At 45.8% G+C, this 26,364-nt stretch overlaps 1 protein-coding gene and 1 long non-coding RNA gene across 3 annotated transcripts in view; one reads left to right on the top strand and one right to left on the bottom strand.

Annotated features, from left to right (window-relative positions):
* KCNJ10 (potassium inwardly rectifying channel subfamily J member 10) overlaps nucleotides 1–20,004 on the top strand; it is a 36,173-nt gene extending 16,169 nt beyond the window's left edge. The window contains exon 2 of the mRNA XM_069577471.1: nucleotides 14,920–20,004. Within this exon, the coding sequence (XP_069433572.1) occupies nucleotides 14,920–16,059 (1,140 nt within the window). The 3' untranslated portion in view covers nucleotides 16,060–20,004. The remainder of the gene's footprint in view (nucleotides 1–14,919) is intronic.
* LOC138433932 (uncharacterized) lies at nucleotides 1,009–26,351 on the bottom strand. Of its 2 annotated transcripts, XR_011254528.1 has the most exons (4): nucleotides 26,098–26,351; nucleotides 21,503–21,743; nucleotides 20,943–20,969; nucleotides 1,009–1,298 (listed from the first exon to the last, which is right to left on the bottom strand). It is a non-coding gene; the product is annotated as an uncharacterized lncRNA (long non-coding RNA). The 2 variants fall into 2 exon arrangements; XR_011254526.1 differs by lacking the exon at nucleotides 1,009–1,298 and having other exon boundaries at nucleotides 20,881–20,969; nucleotides 26,127–26,347.
* Between the last annotated feature and the right edge of the window lie 13 nt (nucleotides 26,352–26,364).

The following is a 26,364-nucleotide window of genomic DNA, read 5'->3' as shown; positions in this document are numbered from 1 at the left end:
TCCTCTGAAACCTCCCCCAGTGTCCGTGGCGACCTCTTCGGTGTCTCAGATCTTACCAAAGACAACAGAATAACAATGAAAACAGATCTTATTTGTATTAATGCTATTGCTTCTCAGCGCCTCAGCTGTGTCTTAGCGCCTGCTTTTTCCGGTTCTTCAGTCGAGGTGAGGAGGGGTGGGTTAATATCTCTGAGACCTTCTTCTGAGGTGAGAACCCAGGCCAGGAGGCTCCCGGGATGGCTGGAGCTGGGGCTGAGGAGGCACTGGCGTGTCCTTTGTCCTCAGCTGAACTCTGGATGGTGCCAAGCTCCTCACACAGGACCAGGATGTGCAGCCCTGCGGCCCCAAACAATGGGTAGGGGCAGACGCTGTGGCCAGGTGGTGACTCACAGAGGGAGCGCACGCTGGGGGCAAGGGGAGGCAGGTGCATCAAAGAGGCAGTCGTCACCAGCTGCACGTGCCAGGAAGTCTTCTCCCTCTCCAGCTGGGGGATGGAGGTCCCCCAGGAACCACACCCCTCCCCCCGCCCCGGTAGTTCTTTGCAGGAACGCTGCTCTCTTTTCGTATGGGACAGAAGTCACTGCCAGGGAATTGGGGTGGAGGAAGGGGCTGTGGCCCTAATCAGCCCACACTGACTGGGGTGGCGTCTGGACAGAGGAGAACATCTGACAGGGATCCACCCCTGTGTTCCTCCCTCTTCTGACCGGAAAGCACAAGAGGGTCAGAAGGGCCAGATGGAGGTCACAGGCTCCCAGGAAATGCTTTGAAGGCTTTTATCCCTTCTTTTGATCAGACTATGAGAACTTTCCAAACGTTGACACAAGGGAAGAAAAGCCTATTCTTCCTTGGGCCAGGGCCTTGTGTCAGGCCGAGGCTAGAGGATGGGAGGGAAGGGGAAGGAGACAGGAGGGTGGGAGGCAGAGCCTGCGGTGACTCAGCTGGCAAGGCAGGCCCCGGACACACACACGGCCCTTTTTTCCCCACCTCAAGATTTGTGTGCATCTGGCTGGGTTTCTATTTGTTTATTTTCTTTGGGGCAGGACAGGAGGAAGATAAATGAACAAAGATGTCAACTTTCAAAAGAACCCCAAACCCAGCTCCATTCCTCTCCCAACCTCGAGGGCTTACATAATCCTGCAGTGCTTTTCTTCCAGGCCTTCCTTGACACCGTCTCCTTTCTCTTCTCTTCCCCTCACTCGCATTTGGAACACTTGGAAGCCTAGAAATGCTTCTTTTCAGTCCCCACTGTGCAGCTGATCTCCTCCTGGAGGCCTCCAAGGTCGCTATTCAAGTTGGAGCTGGTATCCAAAACAGAGATAATACGGTTGGTGAGAGGAGGCTAAGTAGTAGTCTCCTGTCTCCACCAAGGCCAGTGGGAGGGATGGGACCCATCTGCACGGGGAGGGGCTCAGGCTAGACATGGACTTTTAAAGCAGGACGTGACCTTGATAACTCTCAAGCACAGTGCATCCCAAATTGACCCAGCAACAGGTTCTAAAAGGCAGAAGGAATTTTATCCCAGAAGATACAGGGGTGGGTCATAAGCTCCCACACCCTGGATATCCTTGAAATCTGTTTTGTCTCTTAAATTCCATAAAATTTTCACTCCATTTTACATCATTTGTTGAATACTGGGGCTTCCCTGGTGGCTCAGACAGTAAAGAATCTGCCTGTAATGCAGGAGACCTGGCTTCGATCCCTGGGTTGGGAAAATCCCCTGGAGAAGGGACCTTCTCCGGTATTCTTGCCTGGAGAATCCCATGGACAGAGGAGGCTGGCGGACTACAGTCGATGGGTTGGAGAGTTGGACACGACTGAGCGACTAACACTTAACTGTAATATTAACTATGTTTAATGGTAAAATAAGATTTCCCCTCAGAATCCTTGAGTGAAATTGATATCTTAGGAAGGTATCTTAAATTTAATCCTGTGGCTTTGAGCACCTCCTGGCACCCTAGTTTGAGAAGTATGGAGGTAATCTGATGCCCTTTTTTCCACAATTAAGGAAATAATGGCCGAAGAAGTTTAAATACTTACTCAAGATCACTGTTAGTCAGAGGCAGAGTTGAGGCAGGTACTGAAAGCTCTTATTCCCACTCCAGCCCACTGCCTACCTATGAGTTCCTGATACCTGGCTCCGTCTCCAGGACATAGGCTCAGACACACACCTAACTCAGCTGTCTAAGATGTGTATGGGCTTGGAGACCCACCCAGCCTCCAGCTCTGAGCCTGATCATGCTCACAGCCCCACTGTTTGTGCACAGGGCTCTCCCAGCACACAGCACCTGAGCATGATGGGCAGTTGTTGGGACAGAGTGAGCTGGCACTATGACTTCCTGTTTCTAGCCCCCCATTCATTTATCTATACCCCACTGTGATTGGTTCAGGTATTCCTGTACCTTCAAATGTAGAATAATTGGATAGTGGGAACTCTTCCTATCTTCCTAGAAACTGCCTACCTTTCTGATCCCACTTCCAAATCCCTGCATCAAGAAGCCATCTCTGGAGGGAAGAAACAGGGTGAACGGGAGTTTGTGGGGCTTAGAATGCCTCTACTAACATGGGCACCTTGGCTTGGGGATGTGGGTGGGGATATAGTGTGACAGATTTTGGAGGTCAGAGCTGTGATTTGATGGACAGCACAGTATTCCTTCAGGCTTCCCTGGTGGCTCAGACAGTAAAGAATCCACCTGCAATGCAGGAGACCTGGGTTTGATCTCTGGGTCAGGAAGATCCCCTGGTTAAGGGAATGGCTAACCACTCCAGTACTCTTGCCTGGAGAATCCCATGGACAGAGAAGCCTGGTGGGCTATAGTCCATGGGGTGGCAAAGAGTGGGACACGACTGAGCGACTCACACACACACACAGTATTCCTCCATATCACCATCTTCCAAAATCACATGTCCAGGTTGCAAGACAGGAGGCAGAAGAAAGGTGGAGGAGAAGAAGGGATGGGCCAGACAGATGTCGGGGGAGTGAAAAGACAGAGAGGAAAGTGAAAAGGAGGACAGATAAGGGGAGACACATTTTGGTAAAACAGCCAGTATGAAATATGAGCAGGGCAGTGCAGATGATAGAAGAGATGAGAAGAGAGCTGGGAGCAGAGTGCAAGGGAAGGAACGGGGAGGATAAAGACCTGTCACGCGAACCTAGAAGGAACACTAGGGCGGAGCGGTCACACAACAGAGAGCATGACCACCAACCCTCAGATGCACCCTGGGTGATTGCTGCGCATTCTTCACACCTGGCTGGCTCCTGCGAGCCGCCATCCTGCTCCAGGTGCCCATCTTCGCTGGTTGAGTGTGAAATCTGCTCAGCAAAGGCAGGGTCACTGTAATATTAACCTGAAGCTATAGTGGAGAGAACTTTGTAATGCAGCCAGAACTAGATACTAATCTCAGCTCTGCTACTTATATACTGGGGCTCCTTGAACCCCAGTTCCATAAGGAACTGAAGAGTGGAAATTCTGCCTGGGACATCCTGGGCAGTCCAGTGGTTACGATTTCGCCTTCCAACACAGGCGGTGTGTGTTTGATCCCTGGTTGGGGAGTTTAGATTCCACATGCTTTGTGGCCAAAAAACCAAGACATAAAACAGAAGCAATATTGTAACAAATTCAATAAAGACTTTAAAAATGGTCCACATAAAAAAAAAAAAAAAACAACCCTTAAAAAAAGAAAAAAACAAAACTGTTCCCAAATTGCTGTGAGGATGAAATGTGATGTGCTGGCCTAAAGGAGGCATTCAGGAAATGACAGTTGCCCTCATTCTCTCTCCTTCTGTTTCCCTGAAGAAGACTCCCCTGGGGGGCTCTGAATGGGTGTGCACTACAGGGAGGGGACCAAGTCCCTGCATCTGATCCCTGTGGGAGGCGCCGGGCTCCATACCCAGGCCATGTGGCTCTTGCCCCTCATTCTAACAGCCCAACCTTTAAATCCATGAAGCTGACCCCAAGGCAGGAGGGTGTTATGGGATCAGAGCCCATCGTTGTTTTCCCATTTGTCCCATTAAGTCTCATGTGCTCTCAACACTTCTCCCAAAATGACTGGCTCCTCTCCCCTGCTGGCCCTGGATTGCCTCAACGCTATACTTTTTGTTCCTACTGCTCCCTTCCCTGAGGGGCCTTCTCTTTGACCCCACCCCAAAACTCCAATCTCTAAGGGTCCAAATCTTGCCTTCAGGCTCAGTCCCTGTGCCACCTTTCTCTAACATAATCTCCCCTGGGTGAAACAGTCAGGTGTGGAGAAAAATCTCAACTCTTGCTTGTTACTTACTGATTATGTTTCCTGGTAAACAAAATTAGGATAATAGCACTTACATAACGTTAAAATATCCCCCACAACTTAGCCCAGTGCCTAGCACTTAATAGGTGCTCCATCAATACATATTGGTTGTCTTTCCAGCCCCATCACCTTGAGCTAGATGTCACCTTTCCCTCTGCAAAGTCCCCCAGGACTTCAGGGATCTTCCCCTCACCCCGTGGCACTTATCACAGCTTGCCTGCTTTGTGGTTGCCTCCTTTGATTGTAAGGTCCTCAAGGCTAGAGTCTATATCCAACTTACCTCCATAATTTCAGTGTCCTATTCAGAATCTGGCACCTAGTAAATGTTCATTGTATAAATGCACGAACACACACCTGAAACTGCATAAATATGCCTATGCAGCGGGTGCATCATTACAGATGAGGATGTTTGGTTTGTTTGCATATCTAATAGTGCTGATAATTAGTTATTGGCATTTCAGTGGATACAGGAAAGAGAAAAATCATCATAAGAAAAAATCAAAAGAAGATACAAATGAGAATGGGGAGTGGGAAGGCCCCAGAAGAAGAGAGACCCTGAACCAGAGTGAAGTTCTATCTGTTGTCCCCAGGCCAAGAGCTTCCATATGCCCTCAGTCCTCATGGAGGAGGATTCTCAATATGCTTACATTGGCCCCTGTGGCTGGAGTGACTTGGGAGTACCCTCCTCCTCATTTATTCACTCATAAACTACTTGATAAAGAAGACTCTACACATGGACATCACCAGATGGTCAACACCAAAATCAGATTGATTATATTCTTTGCAGCCAAAGATGGAGAAGCTCTATACAGTCAGGAAAAATGAGACCGGGAGCTGACTGTAGCTCAGATCATGAACTCCTTCCTGCCAAATTCAGACTTAAATTGAAGAAAGTGGGGAAAACCACTAGACCATTCAGGTATGACCTAAATCAAATCCCTTATGATTATACAGTGGAAGTGAGAAATAGATTTAAGGGACTAGATCTGATTGACAGAGTGCCTGATGAACTATGGACAGAGGTTCGTGACATTGTACAGGAAACAGGGATCAAGACCATCCCCATGGAAAAGAAATGCAAAAAAGCTAAACAGCTGTCTGAGGAGGCCTTACAAATAGCTGTGAAAAGAAGAGATGCAAAAAGCAAAGGAGAAAAGGAAAGATATAAGCATCTGAATGCAGAGTTCCAAAGAATAGCAAGAAGAGATAAGAAAGCCTTCCTCAGTGATCAATGCAAAGAAAGAGAGGAAAATAACAGAATGGGAAAGACTAGAGATCTCTTTAAGAAAATTAGAGATACCAAGGGAATATTTCATGCAAAGATGGGCTTAATAAAGGACAGAAATGGTATGGACCTAACAGAAGCAGAAGATATTAAGAAAAGGTGGCAAGAATACACAGAAGAACTGTACAAAAATGATCTTCATGACCCAGATAATCATGATGATGTGATCACTCACCTAGAGCCAGACATCCTGGAATGTGAAGTCAAGTGGGCCTTAGAAGGCATCACTATGAACAAAGCTAGTGGAGGTGATGGAATTCCAGTTGAGCTATTTCAAATCCTGAAAGATGATGCTGTGAAAGTGCTGCACTCAATATGCCAGAAAATTTGGGAAACTCAGCAGTGGCCACAGGACTGGAAAAGGTCACTTTTCATTCCAATCCCAAAGAAAGGCAATGCCAAAGAATGCTCAAACTACTACACAATTGCACTCATCTCACATGCTAGTAAAGTAATGCTCAAAATTCTCCAAGCCAGGCTTCAGCAGTACGTGAATCGTGAACTTTCAGATGTTCAAGCTGGATTTAGAAAAGGCAGAGGAACCAGAGATCAAATTGCCAACATCCGCTAGATCATCAAAAAATCAAGAGAGTTCCAGAAAAACATCTATTTCTGCTTTATTGACTATGCTAAAGCCTTTGACTATGTGGATCACAATCAACTGTGGAAAATTCTGAAGGAGATGGGAATACCAGACCACCTGACCTGCCTCTTGAGAAACCTATATGCAGGTCAGAAAGCAACAGAACTGGACATGGAACAACTAACTGGTTCCAAATAGGAAGAGGAGTACATCAAGGCTGTATATTGTCACCCTGATTATTTAATTTATATGCAGAGTACATCATGAGAAATGCTGGGCTGGAAGAAGCACAAGTTGGAATCAAGATTGCCAGGAAAAATATCAATAACCTCAGATACGCAGATGGCACCACCCTTATGGCAGAAAATTAAGAGGAGCTAAAAAGCCTCTTGATGAAAGTGAAAGAGGAGAGTGAAAAAGTTGGCTTAAAGCTCAACATTCAGAAAAATAAGATCATGGCATCTGGTCCTATTACTTCATGGCAGGTAGATGGGGAAACAGTGGAAACAGTGTCAGACTTTATTTTTGGGGGGCTCCAAAATCAATGTAGATGGTGATTGCAGCCATGAAATTAAAAGACGCTTACTCCTTGGAAGGAAAGTTATGACCAACCTAGATAGCATATTGAAAAGCAGAGATATTACTTTGCCAACAAAGATCTGTCTAGTCAAGGCTATGGTTTTTCCAGTGGTCATGTATGGATGTGAGAGTTGGACTGTGAAGAAAGCTGAGCACTGAAGAATTGATGCTTTGAACTGTGGTGCTGGAGAAGACTCTTGAGAGTCCCTTGGGCTGCAAGGAGATCCAACCAGTCCATCCTAAAGGAGATCAGTCCTGGGTGTTCATTGGAGGGACTGATGCTGAAACTCCAATATTTTGGCCACCTCATGTGAAGAGTTGACTCATTGGAGAAGACCCTGATGCTGGGAGGGATTGGGGGCAGGAGGAGAAGGGGATGACAGAGGATGAGATGGCTGGATGGCATCACCGACTCGATGGACATGAGTTTGAGTGAACTCTGGGAGTTGGTGATGGACAGGGAGGCCTGGTGTGCTGTGATTCATGGGGTCGCAAAGAGTCGGACACGACTGAGTGACTGAACTGACTGAAACTACTTCTTGAGTACCTACTGTGTGTCAAACATTGTGTTAATCATATGTCAGGCTAATCGAAATATGCTGTACCTGGATCCTTATTTCAATAAGCTCCTTGGTAGTAGAAGATACATGTTATACCAAGTAGATGTGCAATAGAAGATATAGATGGAATATAAAAATACACACACATATATATATTTTTTTTTCAGAGGCTTTACGTAAGGCTGTGGGGGTCAGAGAAGTCCTCATGGAAGAGGAATCATTTGAAATGGGCTCTGAAAGATATCTTGGCTATACGAAGACAAGGAGAAAGGGAGACCAGAAAGATACAAGAGCATGAACAATCCTTTGAAGGCAGGAAAACCTGGGTTTGTGCAATAGGGAGCAGGGGACTGCTGGTTTGTCTGAAGTTTGCCAAGGACAGAAGAGGCAGGAAAAAAGGCTGGAAAGAAGGTACAGAAGCAGACTCTGCTAATGCTCCAGACTGAGTTTGGCCTCTCTTTGATACGTAGTGGACACATCATCTGTCAGACCTACACCAAGAGTAGAAGGGATTGAGCTGGGGAAGGATCTGAGAGAGTTACAGGACAATGACAAATGGAGTTTGGAGGCAGAAAGGTTTGGGAGGCCAAAGACCTCGATTTACCGATCACATCCTCTCCCTTAGCTTCAGTTTCCTCATTCATAAAGGATCGTAACCTCCATACCTCACAGGAATGCCATGAAAGCAGACGTGCTATGTGAAGTACTGATGCAGGTGCACTGGTTCGTGATCAGAGGCGCAGCTTAGGAAGAGCGATCCAGCAGCAGTGTAGGAAGCATTTGGGGAGAGAAAGAGTAGAGACAGGCGATGAGTAGGAGGTTGATGATTCAGCCAAAAGGTATTAAGGACCTGAACTCAGACAATGAAATGAGGGGGAAGAGACATAAGTAACAAATCCACAGCATGTGGCGCCTGATGAATATTGGGATGAGGAGGGAGCAGAGTTTGAGATGTTATCAAACATTTTCAATGCAGTTAACTTGGAGGTCATGGCACTGTTAACTATTTAAACAATCTTTGGCTGCACCATTCATGCAGGATCTTAATTCCCTGACCAGGGAATCAAACCTGTGCTACTTACACTGGAAGTACAGAGTCTTTTTTAAAATATTTTTCATTGCAAGGTATTTGCTTTACAATATTGTGCTGGTTTCTGCCATACATCAACATGAGTCAGCCACAGGTATACATACGTCCTCTCCCTCTTGGACCTCCCTGCCAGCTCCCTCCCCAGCCAGCCCTTCTCGGTTGTCATGGAGCACTGGGTTGAGCTCCCTGTGTCACACAGCCAATTCCCATGGGTATCTAGTTTGCATGTGGTAATGTATGTTTCCATGCTACTCTCTCAATTCGTCTCATCCTCTCTCCCCCACACCGTGTCCACAAGTCTGGTCCCTATACCTGCATCTCCACTGATGCCCTGCAAATAGGTCCATCAGTACCATCTTTATAGATTCCATATATATGCTTAATATACAGTATTTGTCTTTCTGACTTACTTCAGTCTGTACAATAGGCTATAGGTTCATCCACCTATTAGGACTGACTCAAATGCATACTTTTTAAAAGCTGAGTAACATCCCATTGTATATATGTACCACAATTTCTGTATTCATTCATCTGTTGATTGACATCTAGGCTGCTTCCATGTCCTAACTACTGTAAAAAAGTGCGCAGCGAACATTGGGATACACGTGCCCCGTTCAGCTACGATTTTCACAGGATATACGGCCAGTAGAGGGATTGCTGGGTCATATGGTAGTTCTGTTCCTAGTTTTGCTTTTTGTTTTTTTAAGGAATCTTCATGTTGTTCCTTAGCGGCCGTATCAATTTACTTTCCCACCAACCATGCAAGAAGGTTTGCTTTCCTCCACATCCTCTCCAGCATTTGTTTGTAGATTTTTAAATGATGGCCATTCTGATTGGCATGAGGTGATACCTTATTGTAGCTTGTATTTGCATCTCTCTAATAATGAGTGATGTTGAGCATCTTTTCATGTGTTTGTTAGCCATCTGTATGTCTACTTTGGAGAAATGTCTGTTTAGGTCTTCCACCCTTTTTTTTTTTGATTGGGTTGTTTGTTTTCCTGGTATTGAGCTACATAAGCTGCTTGTATATTTTGGAGATTAATCCTTTGTCAGTTGTTTCATCTGCAATGATTTTCTCCCATTCTGAGGGTTTCCTTTACTGGAGCACGAAGTCTTAACCACTGGACCACCAGGGAAGTCCTGGCACTGTTAACTATTTAGGAAATGAAAGAGGGGCAGAAGTAAAAGAAAGAGAATCCATTAACACGTGGAAATGGATCCATTTAGGATTCGTATCCCAAAGCTTCTTCATTAGGCTTGCTCTTGCCAGAGAGGACAGATAAAGCTCTTTGCTCAGGGCTGCTTCCCCGCCCACCCCACTCCCAGCCTGACAGGCACACAGCTCTAACCTGCCCCTCCTCCACTGCCTCAGGGAGGGGGCTGAAGCATCCTTTCTGGTCATGCCGTTTGGCAGAGTCCTCCCCAATGCCCACAGCTGTGTATAGGCATGTTCTCCTCCTTCATCCTCTTGGAAAGGGAACTGCAGATCCAGAGGGAGCTGGGACCTGTGCCTGGGGCTTGCTCTATCCCACCTTTTGAAAAAAGAATTTGTAAACATCTGTGCACGTGTAAACTTGGGTCCTTGTGAGGTAGACCTGGCCTCTGTTTGTCCAAATCAGGGTTCTAGTCTTCCTTTTACTCAGACTTTCTTAACAAACTGCACTCAGTACTAGTGAAACAGATGATGTGCACAGTCTGTGGCCTTAAATTCAGAACTCACAGATGGCAAACAATTGTAAACAAACCGTTGCAAAACACCATGATGTTTGAAAATAGGAATGTGTACAAACTATGCTTAGTAAACTCTTGCTGGAGGTGGGGGGTGGAGATGAACTCTTTCTTCGATGGTCAGGCAGGCTTCCAAGGGTGCAAATAACACTTGAGTGAATTTTGAAAGATAAGCTGAAGGTCATCATCCTGGTGGGCAAGGAGCGGGGCAGAGCGAAAGCAGATCCAGAGGTAAAGGTAGATGTGAGCGGCTTTATGGAGCTGGAGTCTAGGATATGAGCAGAAATGTGGCCAGACCAAAGCCAAGGAGGAGGCAAGGACCAGATCACGAAGAGCCTTGAATGTTGTGCTCAGAGCAGTGGGGAGCCAGGAATCAGTTTTAATCACAGGAGGAGTGTGCATACTGCAGAGCAGTCTGGTACTCAAGAAAGGCTCTGATAAATCCATTCTGGAGGGTAAATGACTCATGAGCTCTTAGATAAAGAAATAAAGCTTAGATCCATCTGCAGGTGTGAATCAGGAGGGAGAGCTGTTTGCTAAGGGAACATGCCAGACATCATTGTAGGTGTGACTGGCCTTTGTTTTAGGGACTCATTAGCTTAATTTTTGGAGTAGAAAGAAGGTGATTGTGTCTGACTGCTGAGAGGCTGCTTTTGTTTTCAGAATTCTTCAGCTACTGTCCCTGGTATCTTGCTGGGACTGTTCTGGGGAAACAGCACCCTCTAGAGGAGACAGTCATGTATGTTTCAGGTGGGGCAGCAACAAATCATTTCCAGAACTCTATGCTGCCCCCTTCTCCCGGGCCCAGCCAGCCCTGGGGGTGGAGTGTAGCAGATTTGTTTATACGCTTCTGATTCTTACTACTGTGGAGAACAAAGCTGCCTGGCGGTGGGAGGTAGCGCAATAGCTGGGAGCAGCATATAACAGCTGGAGCAGGCAGATACAAAGGCTGGCAGCAGCAGGCCCACAGTTGGAGGCGTCAGTCACCACTAGCCAGTAGCCAAAACCTCCACTGCCCAAGAAACTGTAGCCTTAACACTGGCCTCTAGAAGCTCTGGGCCCTGTCTTCTCTGTCTCGGCTGTGCTTCTCTATACAAGAGACCACAGAGGTGCCTCCTGAGAACATGAGATGGTGAGAATGAACTTGGGATATACGGAAGCAGCTGCTATAATTTAAAAGTCCTGGAGCCAGAAGACGGGTTCTGGCTCCAAATCCACTTGGAGTAAACGTCTCTGAACCTTAGTTTTTAATGATGCGTTTCCTACTTACCTCATGGTGTGGGGGTCAAATTATATGTCTCATAAACTGTAAAATGATATAGAAGTGAAGTAAAGTGAAAGTCGCTCAGTTGTGTCTGACTCTTTGCAACCCTGTGGACTATACAGTCCTTGGAATTCTTTAGCCCAGAATACTGGAGTGGGTAGCCTTTCCCTTCTCCAGGGGATCTTCCCAACCCAGAGATCGAACCCAGGTCTCCCACAATGCAGGCGGATTATTTACCAACTAAGCCACTAGGGAAGCCCCCAAATGACATATAATCATAGGCTATTATGTTGGGAACGATAAGCAAGACTTTCCTTGAGCCCCAAGAGCTTCCATTTCCTCAGACAGGGTCTCTCCTCAACACAAAGTTAGGACTTCAGTGCAGGATCTCTGGATGTCAGGGTATAAAGTGAGGGGATAGAGACGGGGAGGAGGCAGGCATCTTGATCTTCTATGAATGTAGTCAGAAACTTAAAGACAGTCTTTAAATCTCCCATCCAAAGCTCTAGTCTCCTCTATAGAATCTCTGTAAAATTCTCATCCTACCCAGCATTGAACACTTCCAGGCACAGGGTACTCTCTACCTTTTGAGATGCTCTTTCTACATTTGTTACAGTGTTCTTCATATCAATCTGGAATCTTTTTCTTGATGGTTTAAACTCAGTGGTCCCGGTTGTTCCTCTTGGAGCTCAAATTCAAACTTCTATTCACATGGCAGTGCATTCAAGTAAACTTCTCCATTACCTTCAACCACTTCTCATGTGATTTGGTTCCGAAGACCCTCATGTCCCAATTGTTCCTTGAGACTCAATACTGCAGATGTGAGATGAACAGAGCAGACTCAACTGAATCCTTAGATACTTTAGTTCAACTCAAGGAACTTAAAATTGCACTGCTTTTTTGGCAACCAAAACACGTAAGTAACTCACATTGGATTACTTTCTGCTAAAATGCTTACATTTACTTTCATGGTTCTGCTTATGAAATCACATCTTTCTAATTGCAGAACTTGCTCAGGTAATTTTTAGACCCAAATATGTAATCCAGTGTTTATCCTTTTTGTTATATTTGGCCCACTCATCTGACTTCTTTTTGATCTGTCCCAGCTCTGTGTCATCTGCATAATCGATGGCCATGTGTTCTATATTTTTGAGTAAAATTAGTGTTAAGAACATTGACTGAGGGCAAGACCAAAGATAAAGCTCTCTGGCACATCATTAGAAAGCTTATTTCAGGCTCTCATGATCCACTCACCAGTAACACTGATTTTTTATTTTTAAGCCACCAATTAGAGATGCATTTTGTTCATTTGTCTCTATCCCCAAGGACATAATGAGAGATCTTAAAAAAAAAATCTTGCTTAGATGCACTTTCTCTATTGCATTTCTCTGATGTGCCAAATTAGTAACCTTGTCAAAGAAGAAAATTAGGTTAGTGTCATTTGACTTGTTCTTAGTAACGCCATGCTGGGTCCTACTGATAACTGCCTTTCCCCAACCCTGTCCAAGTATTCACTATCTTAACATTCCATTCTAGAGTCTTGTCTATGGTCTCCCTCTTTGTAATTTGTGAAATGCACTTAAATTTTCTTTCTGAAAATTAAAATCATGCTCACTCATCCACAACTTTCTAGCATGCCTGTTTTAGATTCCCCTGTTCTTCAAAATCTTCTATAGAAGTTTCACTTCTTTCAAGTTTCAGGGTCAAATGAGAAGCATGCTAACACGTAAACTGTGAATGGCACACAGATGCAAGTTTTGTGGTGATTGTTTCTTTTATTAATATTACTACTGAGTACTGAGTGGGGCTTTACTTGGGCCCTAAATAAGATTTTTTCAAACTTCAGAATTATAGGGTCTCCTTCTCCAAAATAGCCATGTCTGGCTGAGGAGTCTCATGTGGATGAGTTCCAAGTGGGCAGTGTAAAATGCGCTGCTGGTTGTCTCTGAATATTCTTGGATTCTTGTCTGTTGGTGATCTCCAATTTTGTGTCTACTTGGGTGAAGCTCCAATACTTTGGCCACCTGATGCAAAGAACTGACTCATTGGAAAAGACTCTGATGCTGGGAAAGACTGAAAGTAGGAGGACAAGGGGATGACAGAGGATGAAATGGTTGGATGGCATCACTGACTCAAACTCGAGTTTGAGCAAGCTCCGGGAGTTGGTAATGGACAGGGAAGCCTGGTTTGCTGTAATCCATGGGGTCGCAGAGTTGGACACAATGGAGCAACTGAACTGATTGACCGGGTGAATATATGAATGGACCTAGATAGTTTAGAGTTTTCTAGCAATAAGGCCATGGAAACACAGGCTAAGGGGCAATGTGCAGAAGGATAAAATGCAATGGGACAGACTTCTGAGAATGAAGAAGGTGATGAGCCTCTCTGTGTTCTCCAAGAAGAGACAAACTCCCCAGAGATCACCTGCTCCTTCCCAGAAGGTCTGGCTGGCAGATCTCAAGTCCAAAGGCTCAATTTATTATAATTCTTTCTCTGCAGGAAAAAACCAAGTTATTCCTTGGGCAGAGGTGCCAAGCACCTTGTATTAAATGAGTTGTCTCCTATTTCAGAGACTTGTCCCACTTTCTACTATCAGGACAAACAGCATTCCTGAATCTGAACTTGAGCACACATAGGCACAAGCTAATATACACTCCCCACTCTCTACTTCACTCAGTCAAGACAATTTTGCCACTACAATCTGGCATCTCTCCCAGTCCTTGGGAAAATGGCCCAGTGCTGCCAGGAGGCTTCAGTTTGATGTTTTTCCTACACCATCGCTTGTTTACTTTTACTCAGTTCTGTCTATGCTCTTTCTGACACCACTCCAGACCCCAACCTAGATAATGAAAAAAGATGATGATAATAATGATAATGACAATAATAAATAGTGAAACTGGCTGGGTGCTTAGAGAACATCTTGAGGGGTAGAAGAATGGGTAGTTTCTGCTATCTTCTCAGCTAGAAGAGTATCTTAGTATCACCAGTGAGCACTGATGTGGAGGTTGAGGACAGAATGGAGAAATTAAGGGCATATGTGTGTTCAGGGGGACTGACTTGGAAGGATAACAACAGGATAGTATTCCTTGCCAGTGTCATTCAAGAAGGTAGGGAGGGATCCTATTTCAGAATTAGGGATCTTCACAGAACCAGTTTTGTGGTGAAAGGAGACCAGTAGAGCCCTCTTTAGTCCCACTGCCACCTTCAAGGAACTGGGAACGTATTTTCTTCTCTGCTTTTCCTAATAATTAAAAATATCAGACTACATTGCAATTGTTCGCTTTGTTGAACAAGTATCTTTCTCACTAGGCTGTGAATTCTTGGAGAGCAAGGTTGCTGTCAGCTGTCAGATTCATTTTTGACTTTCCAGCATCTTGCACTACAGGGCCTGGCATGTTGCAAGTGCTCAGTAAACATTTGCTAATAAGAGAACAGATCAGTGGCACTGAAATGAATACTTCTTCTTCCTTCCCGTTGGGAAGGGGGTGGCTGGGAGTTGGCTGGATTTCAGCAGTAACTCTCATTATGCTGTCTTGCTCTCTGCAGATGACTTCGGTTGCCAAGGTGTATTACAGCCAGACCACTCAGACGGAAAGCCGGCCCCTAATGGGCCCAGGGATCCGGAGGAGGAGAGTCCTCACTAAAGATGGTCGAAGCAACGTGAGAATGGAGCACATCGCTGATAAGCGCTTCCTCTACCTCAAGGACCTGTGGACCACCTTCATTGACATGCAGTGGCGCTACAAGCTCCTGCTCTTCTCTGCCACCTTCGCAGGCACCTGGTTCCTCTTTGGTGTGGTGTGGTATCTGGTGGCCGTGGCCCATGGGGACCTGCTGGAGCTGGGTCCCCCGGCCAACCACACCCCCTGCGTGGTCCAGGTGCACACACTCACCGGGGCCTTCCTCTTCTCCCTCGAGTCCCAGACCACCATTGGCTATGGCTTCCGCTACATCAGTGAGGAGTGCCCACTGGCCATTGTGCTTCTTATTGCCCAGCTGGTGCTCACCACCATCCTGGAAATCTTCATCACAGGTACCTTCCTGGCAAAGATTGCCCGGCCCAAGAAGCGGGCGGAGACCATCCGTTTCAGCCAGCATGCGGTCGTAGCCGCCCACAATGGGAAGCCCTGCCTTATGATCCGAGTGGCCAACATGCGGAAGAGCCTCCTCATTGGCTGCCAGGTGACAGGCAAACTGCTTCAGACCCACCAGACCAAAGAGGGGGAGAACATCCGCCTCAACCAGGTCAATGTGACTTTCCAAGTGGATACAGCCTCTGACAGCCCCTTCCTCATCCTCCCCCTTACTTTCTACCACGTGGTAGATGAGACCAGTCCCTTGAAAGACCTCCCCCTCCGCAGTGGTGAGGGCGACTTCGAGCTGGTGCTCATCCTAAGTGGGACAGTGGAATCCACCAGTGCCACCTGCCAGGTGCGCACTTCCTACCTGCCGGAGGAGATCCTTTGGGGCTATGAGTTCATACCCGCCATCTCGCTGTCAGCCAGTGGCAAATACATAGCAGACTTCAGCCTTTTTGACCAAGTGGTGAAAGTAGCCTCTCCAAGCGGCCTCCGTGACAGCACTGTACGCTATGGAGACCCCGAAAAGCTCAAATTGGAGGAGTCATTAAGGGAGCAGGCTGAGAAGGAGGGCAGTGCTGTTAGCGTGCGCATCAGCAATGTCTGACGGCTTGGAGTCCCACCTCCCCATCCCTCTGGTTTCTCTTCTTCTTGTGGCTCCTGGGTGAGGGATGTTTGTTACCCAGGCTTACTGGGGAGCCCCAGGAACATCCTTCTCCACTTCTTCTTCTTTAACCCAGAGGCCACCTGGAGTCCACGTTTTCCTCCCTTCACCTCACCCCACTTTGGGCCCAAGATGCACAACTCCCTTAAGCCAGGATGGGGAAGGAGAGGGAAGATTAGGCTGAAGTGGCTTAGAAGGCCTCAGCCATGCTTGGAGACTCCCATTAGAAGGACCGTGCGGCTGGATGAATAGACTCCCCCCCACCTCCCACTACCACCAATGTCTGGTACTTTGAGGCTGGAGCCCCCTCCCTATCTTCCCACTCACCATGTTACCTAAGGCAAGACTCTCTCTGATGGGGTATATGCCCTCAGAAATATAGTCTGCAGAATAATGTTTCCCCACCGAAACCTGTGGAGAGAAGCCAGGGTTTTTCATGGTATAGTTTACTTTCTGTTGGCAACTCCTGACTCTAACCTAGGATCTTGGTCCCCACTGTTCTCCTTTCTAGTTTCTAAACTGGACTCTCTCTTTGGATACCCAGCTCCTACACAGATGTCCTCTACTCCCAGGGAATATAAAGCATAAAGACACAACCACCACACCTGTACCCAGCCTGAATACTGAATTCTTCACTGTGGGGTGACTAACGCAGAGCTACTATTTCAAACCTTGAACCTGTCCTCCAGGTAGCCCTGTTTCCCTGTGTCCCATAAAGTGATGACCCTCCCCAATTCATTCCCCTAGAAAAAGTCCAATGCCCAGGCCCCAGGGAAAGGTCTGGAAATAGTGTTCCTGATCACTCTGTCCCTGGCTTCCCTGATTCTTTCCTTCCTAGCCCACTCTCCCCTTAATCCCAGCTCTGAAGGAAGGGATGGAAAATGCAACGGCCTTCCTCTCTTAACACTGATGCTTGACTAAAACTAGACTCACAGGGCACAGAGTCGCAGGAAAGTTAAACCAACCCACCAAATGCAAGTAGTACATTCTCAGATTTCCAGACTGCTGTAGACAGCTTCTGGGAATCGGCATGGCTTTAAGGTTTGAGCAGAGGCAGAACTCTGTGGCTGGCAGACACTATTCACTGTTACCCCTCCCAGTGCCCTTCTGAAAAGTGCCAGCTATTCTGTTAGGCAGTGCTGGGAGGGGAGGAAATTACACCTCCTGTTCAAATAACTATGGTCTCCCTCAGCCATTCCCAAGACATTATAAAATGAGGATCAGTCTTCTCTCTTCTCTCCTCTGCCATGAAGCCAGTTTCAGGCAAGTTAAAAGGCATATTTTACAAGATCAGACTCAGGCCGTTCCTTGTTCCCTGATGGGGACTGTGGTATGAGGTCATGAAGGGTGTATGGATGCCAGAACTTTCTCAAAAGCTCCAAATCCCAAGAATGCTCCCTGTTCTCATTTAGGTACCAAGGAACACTCTCCCCCACCCCAGATGGATTCACATAGAGTCAATATATGAATCAAGTGGCAAATTATTTAAGGTAGACCAGCCAATTATTATGGGTTTCCCTGGTGGCCTAGATGGTAAAGAATCTGCCTGCAATCTGGGAGACCCAGGTTTGATCCCTGGGTCAGGAAGAGCTAGAGAAGGAACTGGCAACCCATTCTAGTATTCCTGCTTGAAGAATCCTATGGACAGAGGAGCCTGGTGGGCTATAGCAACTAATGCACACACACACACACACACTTGTTATAAGTTACACACTTATACAGAATGTGTATTTGCATCTGTGTAAAGATGAGCCTTACAGAGAAACCCACAAAATCTGGAGAGTGGACCCATGGTTATCATTTACTACAACTGCCCAAGATCCTCTTATATTGATCTCTCCTTGAACTCAACTAACCCTTCATTCTCCACTTACTGTAAACCCCGCCGTTACTCCCTAGCTCTCAAGCAAACAAGAACCAGAACAACTTGAAAATCTGAGACAGAAAACAAGGCAAAGAGTCACCTTCTGGGCTCTACACTTTATTCAATGTTTGGCTCACCTGATTTCTTTCCATGTGTAAGGGCAAAGAGCATTGCGTTGTGTGTACATGTGTGTGTATCTTCTTATCTATTTGCAAATTATCCTCCATCTAGTTTCTTCTGCACAGTGGCTTCCCTCCTGAGAGAAATGCTCTTCCCATTCCCTCGCTGTCTATTCCAAGCCTCCAGACTCCTCAGATTCTTGGATAACAAAATGAACACTTTCTGACTTACCCTTTTTCATTCTCCTGCACAATCCCTGACTTTGCTCTAAATTGCACTTTAAATCATACCATCCTTTTGATACAACCTGGCTTATAAGCCCCATCAGAGAACAACACTCCCTTGCCCTCAACCCTAAGTGGTTTTCTAGCCTACAGCCCCCATCTCTTCTGAGCTGAAATCATCTTTCCGGCTATCAGGCAAGCTTTAGAAGCAGCCAGGTCTGGTGAGCAATGGGATCCCTGACCACACCAATGATGGACCTGGACTGTCGGGAGAGCACTGGGCACAGATCTTAAGGGAGGAGATTTCAGAGGATGGGCAACATGACTCATGTGGGAGGATACTCAGGGTGCAAAGATGAGAAAGGGTGGTACTGGGGGGACCTAGTGAAATCGATGAAACCCTTGAGTCTTACTTGGGCTAGCAGACAAGAAGTAGCTGGAGGCTCGGGGAATTAAGCTATGATAAATAAATGAAAGGTTTATCTAAGAAAGAAACAGAGATAATATATATATATATATATATACATACACACACATATATAGAGAGATGTAATATAGATGTACATAGGACCAAATATACAGAATGTACAGAAAGAAAGTATTCAGAGAGCTCAGCATGGGGGCAGGTATCTTGCTCTCGTTTGGGAGGTAGGACTCCCAGGTTCCCAGAACTTACAGCCAGTGATCCTGATGTCAACATGCAAAGCCTGACAAAGGCTTTCAGGTTTGATGATGGGAAAGGGAGGGGTGGAAGTTGCTCTTCAGAATAAAGAGGTGTCCACTGAGGCTTCTGATAAACGCTGTGCTGCTGACAGGACCAGGAGGAGGGGAGACACTCCATCCATGGAAATCTAGGACGGCCTACCACGTAGCCGGCGTGCTTGCACACCCAATGTCCTGTCCCTGTGGGACTTAAGAATCCTGTTCCCCTCTCTATTTCCCTGCTGTCATGGGGTGGGGCAACTGCAGCTCCAGCCCCAGGAGGTGATGGCTATTAAACTGAGAAGCTGAGCACTTTGGTGTGTCAGAGGTACTAAAGGGAAGCCTCAAGTCTAGAATCTAAATGCCAGGACTAAAGAGCTGCTGGACCCAAGATATTCTCAAGGCAGAGGCCCAGCTTTCTGTGTGGCTGCAAGCAGCCCAAAGAGAATGCCTTCTGTGCTGGAAGAGTCCCAATTCCAGCACCTGGGCATGGGGCAGGGCGTGGTGCTTTAGCTTTGATGGGAGAGGCTTCTGAAATCCCCACTCTGTGCTTTACCTCATTACCCGCCTACCCGCCTAACCCCCTAACCCAGCGTCAGCTAGTAAGACCATCAGGGATTTCTCTCTGAGACCTGAGCAGAGAAAATAAGCCGGTTATACTACTGCTACTAGTCAAGGACACTGCCCCCTCCCAAGGCTGCTACCTTGCTCCTTTACCCTTGCTAGTTAACCTAGCTTATTTGTAACATAACATAACACACTATCTTTGCTGTAAAGTTAGCCTGGGCTTCGGGCTCAGTCATGGCCAACTCTATTGAAAGCAGAAATATCTAGGGATGGTTTTTCCATTCACTGCATTAAAGACTAAACCAGGTCAAACGTACCTAGGAAAAATATGTGGGGTTGTTTTTTTTTTGTTGTTTATTTTTGTCTGTTCAGAACAAGTTACTATTACTAAATAAAATGGCTGAATCTCTGTTCTTCGCTCCAGCTTCTTTTAGAACTCAAAACCAATCCTGTTATTAAGGCCTAAACTCACTGGCCTTCCTTTGGGAAAGGAGGGTGGAACCAGGCTGTGCTGGAGGAGCCACTGACAACATGGTCAGGTCTTTCTCCTTTAGTGTTATCATCAGTCCCCCAACTCCTTTCCCACACCTCCCCTCATTAACTTTAGGACCCTCTAGCAAATACCTTTTACACTCAGTTTTAAAAGGATTACAAAAAAGTTAAGAATGAGAAATCTGAAAACTGTCTCAGCTTAATCCAGGAAAGTCAAGTTGCTTTGGAACCCAGGCATTGCCCCTTTTAGCCAGCGATCACGAATGCAACTTCCCTCCCATGCTACCATGGAGTAGTTTCTTATATGTCCTCAAGGCTCTATATGCCCATGCATTTAATCATTAGGTATTTCTTGCCCCAATTCTCAAAGAAGTGGGTTTCTCTTCTATGCTTATCTATTAATAGCCTGAAAAAGGCTTGGTTGTTAATATCCAGTCCTGAATTGAAAAAACAGACCTCCATGGTTACTGACTCTTGTTCCCCAGAAAAGGAAAGACAGAGGGAGAAGACTGGGTCTCTTACCATCATCAATAAATACTTATCTACAACATTTGGGAAACACTAGGTTTTAGGGATGAGTCATGGGACATGGGGCTTCCCAGGTGGTACTAGAAATAAAGAACCCGCCTGCAGTGCAGGGGACGTAGGAGACTGATTTGATCCCTGGGGTTGGGAAGATCCCCTGGAGGAGGGCATGGCAACTCACTCCAGTATTTTTTTCTGGAGAATCCCATGGACAGAGCAGTCTGGTGGGCTATGGTCCACAGGGTCACAAAGAGTCAGACACAACTGAAGTGATTTCATGCATGCACACATAAAACAGGTTTTCATATATCTTATATATGAAATATACAGACCCATAACATTTGAAGAAACTTGTCAACCTGTGAAGAAAAAAAGATAAAATAAATGTAGCATACACTAGGGCCAGATACACCATTAACAGTATATTCTAAACAGTGAGATCTCTGTGGGAAACGTTCCCCAAGGATGGGCACTAGGCAAGGGATGGTATCAATCTAAGAGGTGTGGTTAAAGCACATCTGACATAGGATTCAAGAAAAATCAGCAAAAACTGGGTTCCTATTACAAGAAATGTACCATTCAAGAGACAAACAAGACACGAAACATGCCATCAAGGTGCATACAGTTTTTTCTGACTTTATACCTGCTATTCCTTCTGGGGAACTCTCCGTACTGCTTGCAAACTCCCATGTTAACTCTCAGTAGACAGAACCCTGTTAAAAGCTGTGACTGCATCATGTACTCCTTTCATTACACTTGTCACAGCTGCAATTTTGCTACTTGTCCGTTATCTAAGATCTGCCTCACTCACTAGACTTTAAGTGCTGTGTGACTTTAAGTGCGATTCTTGTCAGTGCTGGGTCGCCAGTACAGCTGGGCATCTAGCATGCACCTGCAGGCACGCGTGCCAAGTTGCTTCAGTCATGTCCAACTCTGTGCGACCCCGTGGACCGTAGCCCTCTAGGCGCCTCTGTCCCTGGGGTTCTCCAGGTAGGAATCCTGGAGGGGGTTGCATTCCTTTTCCAGGGGATCTTCCTGACCCAGAGATTGAACTCACGTCTCCTGCATCGGCAGGTGGGTTCTTCACCACTAGTGCCACCTGGGAAGCCCACCTGCAGGTGCGATGCTCAGAACTGCAGAACGAAGGATGGAAAGAAAAGAGGGAGACAAGTCTGTTCTTATACTGAAAGACAAGTAATAGATAAATGAGGAGAAACAGTAACCTTTGTAGGTAGGACAGCATGAAAAAAAGTATCACAGTTAAAAAGGCAAAAGGTATATTTAAGGAATGGTTAATAAACCTAAGATATAATCAACAAGGACCTAATGCATAGCACAAGGAACTGCACTCAATATTCTGAAATAACTTACATGGAAAAAGAATCTGAAAAAGAATGAAAAAAAAATATGTGTGTATAAATGAACCACTTTGCTGTACACTTGGAACTACCACAATACTGTAAATTAACTGTACCCCAATATAAAATAAAAATTATATTATAAAAAACACCCTAGAATAGAGGGCTTTCTCGGTGAATAAGTTTAAAACACAAGATAATGGAAGGATTTAATATCAGGTTAAATAGTTTACTATTTTTTTCTACAGGCTTGGGAGCTATTGAAGATGTCTGAGAAAAGAAAGCATCTAATTAAAATACTGTTTATGAATAACAATCTGGCTGCAGAATTGAGAACCAGGAGACACTGAACCAGTTCGAGACTGGCAAAACCTTAGGGGAAAGGTAACTGCCACAGATCCTAGTGTAATACAAGTGTCAATACTGTTATCAAATTGAGCTGTTGAAGTCTGGACTAAGGTGAAGGATGCTGAGCACAAAAAGAATTAGGGACAGACTCAAAAGAAATTACAAAGCAGGAAATATAAGCAAGATCCAGACAAAAAAAGAAGGGGATTGAATTAGGGCATCAGCAGGAAGCAGATGCTTATACTCAAAGGGCTAACTGGACATGATTTAATGAAGAGATTATCTGCAGAGGTATGGGGAGGCTCAGGGCTGGTGAAGCACCCAGGGACTTGGAACAGTAGGAAGACTTCGTGTGTGTGCCTGCTAAGTCGCTTCAGTTATGTCTCTTTGTGACCCTATGGACTGTACCCCACCAGGCTTCTCTGTCCATGGCATTCTCTAGGCAAGAATACTGGAATGGGTTGCCATGCCCTTCTCTAAGGAAGCTTTACTAGCCTTAAATCTGAAGGGACTGCCATTGAAACCTGGTGCGAGTTGTAGCCAAGGGAGAGGGCTATAATTTCAGCAGGAGCCTTGGCCTTAGGTAGAGGAACTCATGCCACTGCCAAAGTCCTGCTAATGCCTGCCACTGGCCTATTCTAATGAGAAACCAGGGGGCCAGGGAAACTGTGTGACGCTGAAAGAACAGGGACGAATAGACAGAGTGGACCTAAAAAGCAAATGAGGGCACACACAGCGCAGTAACCAAGGCCAAGGTCCTCACTAACGATGCCGGGGCTTAGGTATGCAGGTCTGTGTGTTTTCCCTAGCCACTCGTTCTAAAAAACTGGAAAGCAAGAGACAGACAATGAGAGGGAGAATTAGGAAGGATTTTAAGTAATAGTTCAAGAGGTAACAAACAGTGGAGCATTTGAAAAAATGTAGCTTTTTCAGGGAGAAGTGAGAAGACACAACTCCTATGCCCAATGCAAAAAGCTCAATATGGGGCCCTCAGTGCCGTGATACTTCTGTCTCACCTAGAAATAGGAATGTTGCCTAGAATTGCCTTCCCTAATCTACTCCCTTCTTAAGTCCCACAAACACTATCTACATCTCACTTTGAGCCAAACTTGTTTCTTTTGATTAGCTGTTTACTGTTTCCTTAATTTCCCAAATTTGATGTGTTTTATGTTTACTAGGTTAAGCTCTATAGGGACAAACTGGTTGAGGCTTTTCTGCCACACTATTTAAACCAATCCAACCAAAGGAACCCCTTTCTCCCTCTGGGGGATTAACTAAGTTAATACTCAGACATCTACCTCCCATATCCTCTACCTTCTGGGACCAGCCCTCACTTATCTATCACTAGCAGAGGAAAAGAATATCAGAGATAAATCACAGTGAGAGAAAATATCAGAAAGATTCAAACAAGAGATTGATGAAGGGAGGGAGAGGGGGAAATTAGATGTCATAATCAACATTCTATTTGCATACTCTGGGCCATCTGCTTTTGAGTTCCAGCTCTGCCACTAGCTGACTATGTGACTGAGCAACATTACTTAACCTCCATAAGCCTTGATTTCCTCATTTGTGAATGTGGGACTATCTTACATGGTTAAGCATTTATTGTGACGATGGACATACTGCAAATAAGTTGTCAGCAAAGCTGGCTATTAGAAATCGTCATCATCATCATCATTTGAATGATGCAAGAAACTTAACTGCAAGGAAAAAAAAAGGTTAAAAGTAATTATTGGGACTTCCCTGGTGGCTCAGTGGCAAACAATCTGCCTACCAACACAGAAGACACAGGTTCCATCCCTGATCTGGGAAGATCCCGCAAATACTGAATGAAGTTCATGTGCCCTAGAGCCTGCGCTCTGCAACAAGAGAAGCCATCACAATGAGAAGCCTGCACACTGCAACTAGAGAGTAGCCGCTGCTCTCCACAACTGGAGAAAAGCTCCCGCAGCAATGAAGACCCAGCAGAGCCAAAAAAATTGAAGTAACTATTAATATAAGGTATATATTTATACTAAGGCACAGATTGGAGAAGGCAATGGCACCCCACTCCAGTACTCTTGCCTGGAAACTCCCATTGACAGAGGAGCCTGATAGGCTGCAGTCCATGGGGTCGCGAAGATTCGGACACCACTGAGTGACTTCACTTTAACTTTTCACTTTCATGCATTGGAGAAGGAAATGGCAACCCACTCCAGTGTTCTTGCCTGGAGAATCCCAGGGACAGGGGAGCCTGGTGGGCTGCCGTCCATGGGGTCGCACAGAGTCGGACACGACTGATGTGACTTAGCAGCAGCAGCAGCAAGGCACAGATAATGACAAAGAGATATCAGAATATGAATACAGGCTGTGTGAGATTAAGACAGTTCATCCAAAGAATAAATGTAAATTGTATGAGGGATGCATGGAGGGTAGTCCTGGGAGCTGCATGTTCAGACGAGATGGAGTCATTTACTTTCCTTATGTTAGTATAGAAGACTTCCCCTAGGAAGTAGGATCAATCTGTAAAGTCAAGAAGGTCAGCATTTACTGAACATGTACCATGTGCCTAAGACTGTAATAAGTTACAAGCAATTAAAAAAAAAATAAGGATAAGATATAACCCCTGGCCTCAAAAACCCTACAATCTCATTGAAAGGGTTATGAATACAATATAAAATAAATGATGAAATTCCAAAGTGCAGACTATAAGTTCAATAAGTGCCCACAGAAGGGCAAGAGATCATGGGTTAGAGTCCTTGGTGAGAAATTCATGGGAACAGGGTTTTGGAGTGGGATGAGTAAACGGGGTAGAACTTGAAATAACGGATATTTCAAAGACAAAAGGACTGGGAGTTGGAAGCATCCCCAAAGATGACACTCCAGAGGTTCTGCTATGAGCAACCTGGAAAATCAATTCAACGTGAACCGAATGCCATAAGTCTGGTAATGCGATATTCGCTGAGGTACAGAGAACAAGATCATCTCTGTTCTCAAAGAACTCAAAGTGTCCTGACAGAAAACTAGGAAAATGAAACCAAAAAACAGTTATCACTGACAAATGGTACATTACAGGGATAGTGATTCCAAAAGGGAATTTTAGAGCAACGGGACAGCAGGCACTGGACACAGGAGCTTCTGTGTGAATGATTTTCTAGAACTTAGAGGCCCCTGGCCTCTGTCTGTACATCCTCAGCGAAAAGAAAGAAAAGTGAAAGTGAAGGCACTCAGTCGTGTCCGACTCTTTGCGACCCCATGGACTGTAGCCTATCAGGCTTCTCAGTCCATGGGATTTTCCAGGCAATAGTAATGGAGTGGATTGCCATTTCCTTCTCCAGGGGATCTTCCCGACCCAGGGATCGAACCCGGGTCTCCCACATTGTGGACAGACGCTTAACCGTCTGAGCCACCAGGTAAGTCCCTTAGCGGAATGGCATCTAAATCACAGTGCCTGATGAAATAGTGAGCTGAGAGCCAGGATATGCTTTCAGGAGTTAACAGGTGAGCCGAAGCTTGAAGGGTTACGTAGTGACTGAAGAGGAGACGGCAACGTTGACAGAAAGAACAGCAAATACAGTGACACTGAAGTACGAGGGCATGACATATTTTAGGAACCCTACGAAGCTTCCCGTTCTCCCTTCCCGTTCCTCCACCAAGCGCTGTCGGATAATATACAGGCTGACCAGTTCAATTCAAATTTAGATAAACAATACTTTCAAAATATAACTATGTCCCAAATATTGCACACACGTTGGGCCTTTCAATTCATCCCAGCTCGGCTCTCTGGTAGCCCACAACCCACCTCATTTCCGCCCCCGGCCTCCGAATTACCCTCGAGCAGGAGACGTAAAGCGTGAGAAATCATCACAGGTTTACTTTTCCTTCACTCCTATTTTTTTCACTCTCGGGTCTCCCGCCCAGGCCAGAGGGATGTGGCTAGAAGTTTGCTCCGCTCTAGGAGTCAGTCTCTCCCAACTGGAGTTGAGGCGGGGGAAGTACACGGCCACCGACAAATAACACACTTCCAGCTCTGTAGAAGTCCACCCTGAGCCAGCCGGCCCGGCAAGCG

This window comes from Ovis canadensis, chromosome 1 (genome assembly GCF_042477335.2).
Source record: "Ovis canadensis isolate MfBH-ARS-UI-01 breed Bighorn chromosome 1, ARS-UI_OviCan_v2, whole genome shotgun sequence".
NCBI classification, from domain to species: domain Eukaryota; kingdom Metazoa; phylum Chordata; class Mammalia; order Artiodactyla; family Bovidae; genus Ovis; species Ovis canadensis.
This window is presented reverse-complemented; position numbering and strand designations above follow the sequence as displayed.